The 10687-nt window shown below is 52.3% G+C and overlaps 1 protein-coding gene across 1 annotated transcript; it reads left to right on the top strand.

The window, feature by feature from the left end:
* The first annotated feature begins 478 nt into the window (after positions 1-478).
* Mpo (myeloperoxidase) lies at positions 479-9803 on the top strand. Its single transcript, XM_075942276.1, has 13 exons — positions 479-554; positions 701-794; positions 1122-1297; positions 1762-1885; positions 1981-2110; positions 2202-2408; positions 3234-3552; positions 5180-5340; positions 6446-6701; positions 7026-7196; positions 7957-8194; positions 8862-9073; positions 9725-9803. The coding sequence occupies exons 1-12, from the start codon at positions 479-481 to the stop codon at positions 9064-9066; spliced, it is 2157 nt and encodes a 718-aa protein (XP_075798391.1). The 3' UTR covers positions 9067-9073; positions 9725-9803.
* The last annotated feature ends 884 nt before the right edge of the window (positions 9804-10687 follow it).

Raw genomic sequence — 10687 nt, 5'->3', positions numbered from 1 at the left:
TCGTGCAAAGAGTGCAAAACTCCTTCAGAAAAACAACTCTCAGAAACAATCACTTTACCATGATTTCTTCAAAGTGAGTCCATCTAAAAACAGCTGCTTCATTCTGACCTTTATACCAGACACAAGGGCTTCCTAAACTCCCCATACACAGCGAGGGGAGGAGAGTTTAGTGTTGGGCCGGATCTCTTTTTACTTCGCCCCGCCCCCAGCTTAGAGGACATAAAAGGCCAGTTTTAGGGAGAGGTGCTGACAGTGTGTCAGGTGAGCTGTGGAGTGGAGCTCTTGGGAACTGGAGACTACAGCTGGAGGGTGGGTTGGGTTGTAGACCCCTCACTCACAGAGGCCTTCCTCATCGACTGAACCACTGGGGGAGAAGTGTGAGAAGGGGACTTGGGGGACGAGGGCTGGTGAGCCTCTTCTCAATACTCTCTGTACTCAGATGCTCCGTGCGCTTCCTGGGCTGGGGTCTTTTGCAGAGATGAAGCTATTCTTGGCCTTGGCAGGCCTCCTGGCTTTTCTGGCAGTGCTGCAGACCTCCAGTGGTGCCACTCCAGGTACTAGTGCCAAAAGGAAGGGAGAGTGGGTCTACTGGGGAGCTCCTCAGCTCAGTGGCTCCCTTTCCCTGTGCAGGCTTCCTTAGCTCTGGAGCCTGGTGAGGGTCCCGGACCACGCCTGACCTTGTGATTTATGCTCTTGGCAGCTATCCCCGGGGAAGTGGAGAATTCAATGATCCTGGCCTCGATGGAGGAGGCCAAGCAGCTGGTGGACAAGGCCTACAAAGAGCGTAGAGAAAGGTGGGAATGCCAGGCACTGGCCAGCCCTGGGCAAACCTGCTCCACACCTTTTGGAGACAGGACACACAGTAAGGGCTTTGTAGAAAGGATGGGGACCCTTAGGTGACTCTGGACCTATCTATGTGTCCTTGAGTTTCTGGCTGTAGGAACGTCTTCAAAGCCACTCCCAATGGCCTTGCTTCTGTCTGGACAGGCAGGTCCATACCCTGTGGACAAAAGAAACCCACTTTGTTCTGTGGTTCTCCACACGGTTCTGTCTGCCCGCCATAGGCTGGACTCTGCTGAATGTCTCTGTACCCCTTCTCTGACCCTCCCTTGCCTAAGCAGCATCAAAGAGAGTCTTCGAAGAGGCACCGCTAGCCCCATGGAACTCATATCCTACTTCAAGCAGCCCGTGGCAGCCACCAGAACAGCTGTAAGGGCCGCAGACTATCTTCACGTGGCTCTAGACCTGCTGAAGAGGAAGCTGCAGCCCCTGCGGCCAGGGCCTTTCAATGTCACGGGTACTGTAACCCTCCCCTTTAGTCACTACCCCTCATCCCCTAGAAACTTCTACCCCATCCTCCCTAATTCTCCCTCTGATGCAGCAGTGTCAAACTGTGGGTCATGACCCCTTGTAGGGTGGAACGACCCCTTTCACAGGGGTCACTTAAGATCATTGGAAAACACAGATCATTGTGTTATGATTCATAGCAGTAGAAAATTTTCAGTTAGGAAGTAGCAACAAAAATAATTTTATGGTTGGGGGTCACCACAACATGAGGAACTGTATTAAAGGGTCGTAGCTTTAGGAAAACTGAGAACCACTGTTCCTAGGAATCTCAGAGGTAACCTAGCCCTCCTTCTGCTTCCCCGCTAGCCAGCCCACCCCACTCTTTTCCTCACTGGGCTCTCAGACCCAGGTTGACTAGCATAGGAAATGGGGTGGGGGAGGGCTCAGGTCTAAGATCCTGGTTCCCACTGGCAGACGTACTGACACCTGCTCAGCTGAATCTGTTGTCCAAGTCAAGTGGCTGCGCCTATCAGGACGTGGGGGTGACGTGCCCTGAGCAGGACAAGTATCGCACCATTACCGGACAGTGCAACAACAGGTGTGGACCCAGGGCAGTTCGCGGATGTGTGGTGTAGTGGGTCTAGGTCCCGCCTGTGGCGACCCCTTGGGCCAGCGCTCTGTGCTTCCCTGCAGGCGCAGCCCCACGCTGGGGGCCTCCAACCGCGCCTTTGCACGCTGGCTGCCGGCTGAGTACGAAGATGGCTTCTCATTACCCTTCGGCTGGACGCGTGGGGTCAAGCGTGGTGGTTTCAGTGTGCCATTGGTGAGCGTCCAGTAGAGGGAGAAGAGCCTAGCCCGATGTGCGGGACCCTGGCGTCCACTGACTCCTGCTGTCGCTCGCTCGCTCGCTACAGGCTCGAGCGGTCTCCAATGCCATCGTGCGCTTCCCCAATGATCAGCTGACCCGGGACCAGCAGCGTGCGCTAATGTTCATGCAGTGGGGACAGTTTCTGGACCACGACTTAACCTTGACTCCTGAGCCAGCTACCCGGTCCTCTTTCTTCACTGGCCTCAACTGCGAGATCAGCTGCCTACAGCAGCCACCGTGCTTCCCCCTCAAGGTGCTACCCCCTTCCATCCACCGAAGATGGTTCGCATTAGCGGTTGTGCCCTTCTGTGCCCTAGATGCTTCCTAGCCCCTGCTTGCTGGTCTTGAGTCAATACTTGTCTCCCTCAGCAGAGCCTGCTGTCAACCAGGGTATCACTCTCCCAGGCTAACATGGGCCCTTAGCTGAGCATTGCCCTGGGTGGTGGGGGTGGGGGTGGGGGTGGGGTGACTGGCTCTTTGTGAGCCTGGGAGAATTCTGGGATGAGAACCTCACCTTTCTCCTTCACACTCCCAGGGTAGGAGCACTGACCTGTTTCCTCCCTTTCTGACGGTTTTCCCCTAACCCTGCTTCTCTCTCTCTCTCTCTCTCTCTCTCTCTCTCTCTCTCTCTCTCTCTGTGTGTGTGTGTGTGTGTGTGTTGTCCAGTAGTCAGGGTCAGGGTTGAGGCCCCTGCTGTGTAGGGAGGGAACTGGGGAGAATGAAAGCAGAGACTGAGAGGGAGATAGAGGGACCATAGACAGACAGGGGAAGGGTGACAGATGGGGAACCTAGAGGAAAAGGCAGAAACCTGGAAGAAGAGGATTAAGACGCATAGTGAAGAAGGTTCAGAGGACTGGCCTTGCCGAACCCCAAAGGCATCTCCGCATACCATTCAATGTATTCTTTGTCATACCCCTAAACCTCAGTATCTCTGCTAGCTGAGCCCTACTAATTCTATAGGTCCATGAGAGGTTCCTTCCATGCTGGAGGAGTCAGAATTCTCTCTGGCGTGATATAAGCCACGCATGCCCACTGTCACTGTCCACAAAAGCCAGGCTAGCCTCTCTCTGTGCCACAGATCCCACCCAATGACCCTCGAATCAGGAACCAAGAGGACTGCATCCCTTTCTTCCGCTCCTGCCCAGCGTGCACCGGGAGCAACATCACCATTCGCAACCAGATCAACGCACTCACTTCCTTCGTGGATGCCAGCGCAGTGTATGGCAGCGAGGACCCGCTGGCCAGGAGGCTGCGCAACCTCACCAACCAGCTAGGGCTGCTGGCTGTCAATACCCGCTTCCAAGACAATGGCAGGGCCCTGTTGCCCTTTGACAACCTACACGACGACCCTTGCCTCCTCACCAACCGCTCTGCTCGCATCCCTTGTTTCCTGGCAGGTCAGCCTGGGGTCTGGACCAGAGTGGCATAGAGGTGTTGCCTGTGGAGCCTATATGTGATCAGCTTGTGGGTTGTGAGGAGAGACACTGGTCTCACCATCTTATTAGTCTAGTTGCCTTGGTAACCATTTGGATAGAGACAGAAAGGAAAATAACAGCCACAAAAACAAAACACACACATGCACACACACACACACACACACCTCCACCCTATCAGTCTAAGATGGAGACACAGGGTTGTCAAGGAGCCTGTATCATCTATCTCTTCCTCTCTTTCTTCCTCCTCTATGTTATGGAAAAGAGAGAGCTGAGCTGTCCCTTGGGGACAGAATGGAAAGGACAGAGAGGAATGTGTGCCCTTGCCCTTTAGAACTACACTGCCCAGTCTGGAGCCAGTAGCCACACATGGTTATTTTAATTTTAAATTATTTTTTAAAAATATTTATTTATTTATTATGTATACAATGTTCTGTGTGTATCCCTGCAGGCCAGAAGAGGGCACCAGACCTCATTACAGATGGTTGTGAGCCACCATGTGGTTGCTGGGAATTGAACTCAGGACCTTTGGAAGAGCAGGCAATGCTCTTAACCGCTGAGCCATCTCTTCAGCCCCTTAAATTATTTTTATTAGGGCTTGGTGGCACACACCTTTAATCCCAGCACTCAAGAGGCAAAGGCAGGGAGATCTCTGTGAGTTCAAGGCCAGTCTTGACTACAGAGTGAGCTCCTGGACAGTCAAAGCTATACTTAGTGAGGACCCTGTCTTGAAATAAATAAATAAATGATTTTAAACCAAATCCAATTTTTTGTAGCAACCACATTTTGAGGGCTCAGCGGTCCGATGGGCTAGTGCCTCCCCTACCGGCAGTGGAGGAGAGATTGTTTTTATCACCCCAGAAAGTTCTAGCGGATACCGTCACAGAATATCACCTCTTCGTCAATTTGGTTTCTTAGGAAGACAGAAATGGGGTTTCAAATGGACACACCAGGCAGTAGGGGATAGGATTAGGGCAGGTATTGTGGTCACACCCAGAACTCCACCCTCTTCTCTATGATGTAGACTGGGTTGTATAGTTGGCCTTAGCTAGTTTGGTACTTGTTTTGTAGCCCAGGCTAGCATCAGCCTACAGTAAGCATGCTACTGACGACTATGTTCAAATAGTGGGAGCTTTGGGGGTCCTGTTTTGTGAAGGATTCCGAGATTACATTTAATTTTTGCAGAAAACATGCATACTACTTTTTGGCTTACACCAAATCAAGACAATAAGCTGACTATTGGTTCTTAGGAGCATTGGGGTGTGTGTGAGTAGTGTGTGTGTGTGTGTGTGTGTGTGTGTGTGTGTGTGTGTGTGTAGTGTGTGTTTGTGTGTGTGTAGCAAAGGGTAAAATACAGAAAGGCACAAGCCTTGGACCTCATGCTTAAGGAGTTCCTAATGTCAAACCTGATGGTTGTTGGACAAGGCTACAGGAAGGAACACAGTGTTTCCAAGCTTTATGTCAGCCTGGAGCTGACCTGTGAGTCTGGTGTGATAAGGCTGGTGGAGAACAGGCACAGGAGAGCCACTGAAGGCTTTTGCTGGACAGGGGAAGGAGACCATAGATGTGACAAAGACTTTGTTCTCTTAAGGGGACATGCGCTCCAGTGAGATGCCCGAGCTCACCTCTGTGCACACCCTCTTTGTTCGAGAGCATAACCGGCTGGCCACAGAGCTGAAGCGTTTGAATCCTCGCTGGAGTGGGGAAAGGCTCTACCAGGAGGCCCGGAAGATCGTGGGGGCCATGGTCCAGGTAGGCTGTCCTACAGCAGCCTTGCCGTGTGTTTCTGGGCAAGTCACTGTCCCTGCTAAACACTGACTCCTTTATCCATAATACTGCAAGGCTCAAAGGAGCCAAAGGGAAACACCCGGCAGATTCTGAGACATGCTTGGCAAGGGCAATTCCTTCTCTCTGTCTTCCCAGGATGTCTTTCCTGAGGGCCTGGGGATGGCGTTGGGAGGGTCGTTCAGAGATCGTCTCTATAGTTTGTTACTACAGAGGATCTGAAGCAGAAACAACTCTGTCACTATTGGCTCTTTGCCCACTTGTCATCATTTTGAGTCCCCCACCCCGGGGCAGTGTTCCTACATCTGTTTTCCGACTTTTGATGTTGCATTGACTCTCATTCTAGCCAAAATGTAAGTAATTATACATACACACACACATATGTGCACACACACACCACACACGCAGGTAGGCGCGCGCACACACACACACACACACACACACACACACGCACGCGCGCGCAAGGCCATGAATTCACACATGCACACATGCCTTTGCTAGATTTAGAGAGAGGTGAAGGCCTGAAGGTGGGGTTTGATGTACACTCACACTCACGAGTGGGATTCCTTTCAGCCTCAGAGGCAATGCCAGCCTTGGATCCAGAGGGAGACCGTCACACCTTTCCCTTCACTGAGGACATCACACCAGAGCAGACCTCTGTCCTGCTACACACCTACACCAAGCCCTACTGTGTGCAGGCTATTGCTGGTCACTGTGAATAATCTCAGTTATTTCAACGTCCCTGGCTCTCCATGAGACATGAGACACTACTAACTTACAGGCAAGAGAGATATTATAGTGACCAACTTTGTTTAATCTTGTGAGAGAGACAGTGGTATAATTTATTCCTCGTTTGCATTTGTGGGTCAGAGAGTTTAATAAATGACATAAAGTCACATAGCCAGGGACAGCAGAGCTCTGTTTATGTCCTGCAGTTCCACTCTGTTAAGTTCAGATCTAAGGCTGTGGGATGTAAGACCGACCCTGATCCTAGGCAGGTGGGATTGGTCCCCCAAGCCAGAGACTGCAGGGAGGAGTGACTAGACAGCTCTCCCACATGACTTTGTTTTAGATCATCACGTACCGGGACTACCTGCCCTTGGTGTTAGGGCCAGCAGCCATGAGGAAGTACCTACCCAGGTACCGAGGCTACAATGACTCAGTAGACCCTCGCATCGCCAATGTCTTCACCAATGCTTTCCGCTATGGCCACACCCTCATCCAACCCTTCATGTTCCGACTGGACAATCAGTACCGGCCCACGGGGCCCAACCCTCGGGTCCCACTCAGCCAGGTCTTCTTTGCTAGCTGGAGAGTTGTGCTGGAGGGTGAGTGGACCTGAGAGAGGCCAGCAGCTGAGGGCAGGATGGCATGGATTCTGCTGCAGGGGACTAGGCTGGGAAGAAATCTTTCCATAACTTCTTTGGGGATCCTGCATGGGTTTGCAGTCTCATTGACCCAAGAGGCTAGGGCTGGTGTCATCCCAAGCTTATGAACCCTAATGTCAGAGATTGCCTTCTGAGGATTGCTCACGGGTGGCCACCTTGGTTTCAAGTGTTACATGTACCTAGACCTCTTCTCTAAATCCTTAGAGTGCACCTAGGATCTGGCACCAAGCGAATCCTTCCTTTCGCCTTGCTCTCTTGTCCCAGGTGGCATTGACCCCATCCTCCGAGGCCTCATGGCCACCCCTGCCAAACTGAACCGCCAGAACCAGATTGTGGTGGATGAGATCCGGGAGCGACTCTTCGTGCAGGTTATGAGGATTGGGCTGGACCTGCCCGCTCTGAACATGCAGCGCAGCAGAGATCACGGCCTCCCAGGTGAGGGAGCAGTCGCAGCTCCAGATCACCTCCTGGGTAGTTCATAGCTTCCCGTCCTGCGCAGGGCTCTTTCTCCTGCTCTCAGGAAGCACCTGAGGCTGCCCTGCCCTTTCCAGGCTCCCCCCCCCACAGGCGTATCTTAGCCTCTCTTGGCATCTTTGCAAGCTGGACTCTTGTATCCTGCACTGCAGTTGGAAACGGTATCATTCCGTGATCTGGAAATCTGTTTCCGTCATCAGGTCCCTCTAACACATTCATGAACTCGAGGGCAGGAGCCGATTAGGAAACTGGGGTTCAGAGCCTGGCTGTGTGCTGTAGTCAAGTCAATGACAGATCTGGAGCTTGGACCCAAGCGAATCAACCTAACCCAAAAGTCCATGCCTCTGTTGTGGAGGAGCATAAGTAACCACGCCTCTGAGACACACTTTCACTCTCTGGGTCAGAGAGAGAGGCGTTGGATGGCTCCAAGGAACAATAGGCTATTTCCATGCCTCTTGGAAGTAGGCATGGTGGTACTTGTGACAACTGGGTTTGCCAAAGAGTGAGAGAGAAAGGAAAAGACAGTGAGGGGTCTGGGGCAGCCCAACTGCGCACTTTGACCTGAGCCAGTCACCCCTTCAGGGCTCCGCTCTGCTTCTGGTGTGTGCGCCGAGGTGGACTTTTGAACATCTGTATAGATCTCCCCTGCTGTTGCCAGTATTCTCTATACCTTGGAGGACAGGGGTCTCTTTAAAGCTACCTGTTCTCTGACCCAATGCAGGATACAATGCCTGGAGACGCTTCTGCGGGCTTCCACAGCCCAGCACAGTGGGCGAGCTTGGCACGGTGCTAAAGAACCTGGGATTGGCACAGAAACTGATGGCACAGTATGGCACACCCAACAACATTGACATCTGGATGGGTGGTGTGTCCGAGCCCCTGGAGCCCAACGGCCGAGTAGGTCAGCTCCTTGCCTGTCTCATTGGCACTCAGTTTAGGAAGCTACGTGATGGCGATCGGTAAGGAAGCCGTGGGATGGCTCGGGGGCACAGATTCGGGCTGGGAGGCATGTGCACCCCACAGCACTCAGGTGGAGCTCAGAGGACAACTTAAGGAGTTGGTTCCACCATGTGGGGTTCAGTGATGATACTCAGGTTGTCAGCTTTGGTGGCAAGTGCCCTTACCCACCAAACCATCTTGCCGGTCCCAAAATGCCACTCTTAATATTTCCTCTGGGCTTCTCAGTGTTTCTCAGTCACCATGTGGATAGTCACAGTTTAGTTCTGTCTCTCTTTGATGTCATTCCATCATGGCCCTGAGCATCTCCATGTCTAGTTCTTATCTAACTTGCATGACACCTTTAGGAGTATTATACAAAGGTGTCCAATCAAGAGAACAAATCACAAATGCCACCCAGGCTCTCTTCTATCCTTGTGGTTGCATGCACGACACAGGGGCCCAGAGACCACTGGATGGGAGCAAGAGACATATCCAAGAAGTCATGCTCCTGTCTTCTGTGCTTAATAGGCACTGCCTAGGACCTGGAGCTCTCCTGAGCTGTAGGGCAGAATCTCCCATGGCCCTCTCACACTTAGGAGGCAGCTCAAGCCAGGCGATGTCCTCCCAACCCAGGATACTCTCCCTCAGAGCATCCTCAGACATGGTGTCCATGATGCTCCCATGCAGGTTTTGGTGGGAGAACCCAGGTGTGTTCAGTGCCCAGCAGAGACAGGCCCTGGCTGGAATCTCCTTTCCTCGCATCATCTGTGACAACACTGGCATCACCACTGTGTCCAAGAACAACATCTTCATGTCCAACTCATACCCACGAGACTTTGTCAACTGTACCTCCATCCCTAGGCTGAACCTGGCTTCCTGGCGGGAGGCTTAGATCCTGGGTAAGGGACTGCTGTACTGAAGGGTGTATCTGGTTGTCTACTTGGAACCACAGAGAACTCTTTCCTAAGTGAACCCATCCTTGTGGATTTTGTGGGGGCCAAATGACTGGATATTCACTTGTGTGTGCGAATGTATGTTTGCATAGATGCTTCTGCATGTCTGTATATGCAACATATGTACATTAACATTTCACGTGTGTATCGTCTTTGAGCGTGGGCACTATTTGATGTGCCCGTGTGTATGTCAATCACTTGAGTCTGCGCTTACTGCTCATGACAATATTAAGAACATGGGAGGCAGCGAGCAGACTTAACCCTGTAGCATAAAACTATACTTGGGAAATTTACTCTAGGATGAGTTCTCTTCCTTACAAATAAAAGCAGTCATGGCTCGTTGGAAGGTCTAGTGAACCATCCAGTTCTTCACTCACTGCACCTCTACCATGGGCCGGGCACTGTGCTAGGCTTGGGAAATAGAGGCAAAGAGACAAATGCCAAGTCCTTGATCATATTCTGGTTTGTGGAAACAAGGTGGTGGCCTCTGGAGGGATGCAGTTAGCAGTTGGCCTGTGTGGTTGTGTCATGGGCCTAGGCCAGCCCAGCTCAGTCCATAGCTTCTCCTTCCTTACTCTGTTCTCTTGCTCTTCACAGGAGTCTTTCTGGAGGAGAACCAAGGCCCTTGACTTTTCTATACAATTGGTTTGTACCTGAAGTTTACACTAATAAAACACCATGGATGGGATCTGTTCTGTGTCTATGAAGGGGCTACGACCTTGGTGGAAGGCTCCCTCCCGGTCTGTGAACCTGGGGCAGTGTGGCCTGTAGCCTTGTGTTTCTGGAGTGATGGTACTGAGAAGCCCTCCTCTGGCTGGGAAGTCCGTGTGAGGAGGGTGGTGGCGGGTGTTTAGAAGTCTTGAGGCCAGGCCGCACTGAGCAGACCCTCACCCCTCACCCCTGCTCTCTACCGCTCTGTGGAACTGGAATGCGGCCACCATTTGTTCATTGCTCTGGCACATGGTGGCCACTTGCTCGTTCTGTGTCAGATTCTGGGAAGGAGAGGGGACAAAATGCTACCCAGTGGGATGGAAGACTGAGGTCTGGTGGGGAGGCTTTGTTGGGAGAGTGGAGGCCCCTGTGTCTCTGCAAAGCAGCGCAGTGAGTGGCTCAGGGGTTCTCAAGGAGACAGATGATTCACTGCTCCAGGCCCCAGTGAGCAGAGGAGTGTGTCTGGCCAGTGATCTTGTCAAGCTGGCCTGTAGTGGGCTGGCAGGCTCCTTCTCTCCCGGATTCTCACATATGGGAGGGACCCCTGGAGCTGATGATGAGAAAACGGTGAGGTAAAGCTAGGTACTCACTGTGGGGAGCAACGGGACAGGTACTTCTCTTCTTAACTCACTGAGGACAGGGATGATCATAGAGGGGGCCTCATCCAAGGCTGGTGCGGGGAGGGTTGCAGAACAAGGCTAGGATCAAGGACTGCCCCAGCAATCAAGGGGAAACAGATCTCTGATTGTTTGGCCTTCCCTGTAGGGTCCTTTCCCCCTGGGGTGCTGATACAGAACCCAGGACCTTGTGTGTACTAGGCTAACAGTCAGGCACTGGACTACATCTCCA

Source organism: Microtus pennsylvanicus, chromosome 11 (genome assembly GCF_037038515.1).
Source record: "Microtus pennsylvanicus isolate mMicPen1 chromosome 11, mMicPen1.hap1, whole genome shotgun sequence".
In the NCBI taxonomy this organism is placed as follows: Eukaryota; Metazoa; Chordata; class Mammalia; order Rodentia; family Cricetidae; genus Microtus; species Microtus pennsylvanicus.
This window is presented reverse-complemented; position numbering and strand designations above follow the sequence as displayed.

Coding starts and splice junctions, on each gene's coding strand:
- Mpo (XM_075942276.1), top strand. CDS start 479: ATGAAGCTATTCTTGGCCTTGGCAGGCCTCCTGGCTTTTCTGGCAGTG. Junction 1,298..1,761: donor AGGGCCTTTCAATGTCACGG/GTACTGTAACCC, acceptor TCCCACTGGCAG/ACGTACTGACACCTGCTCAG. Junction 3,553..5,179: donor CATCCCTTGTTTCCTGGCAG/GTCAGCCTGGGG, acceptor TGTTCTCTTAAG/GGGACATGCGCTCCAGTGAG.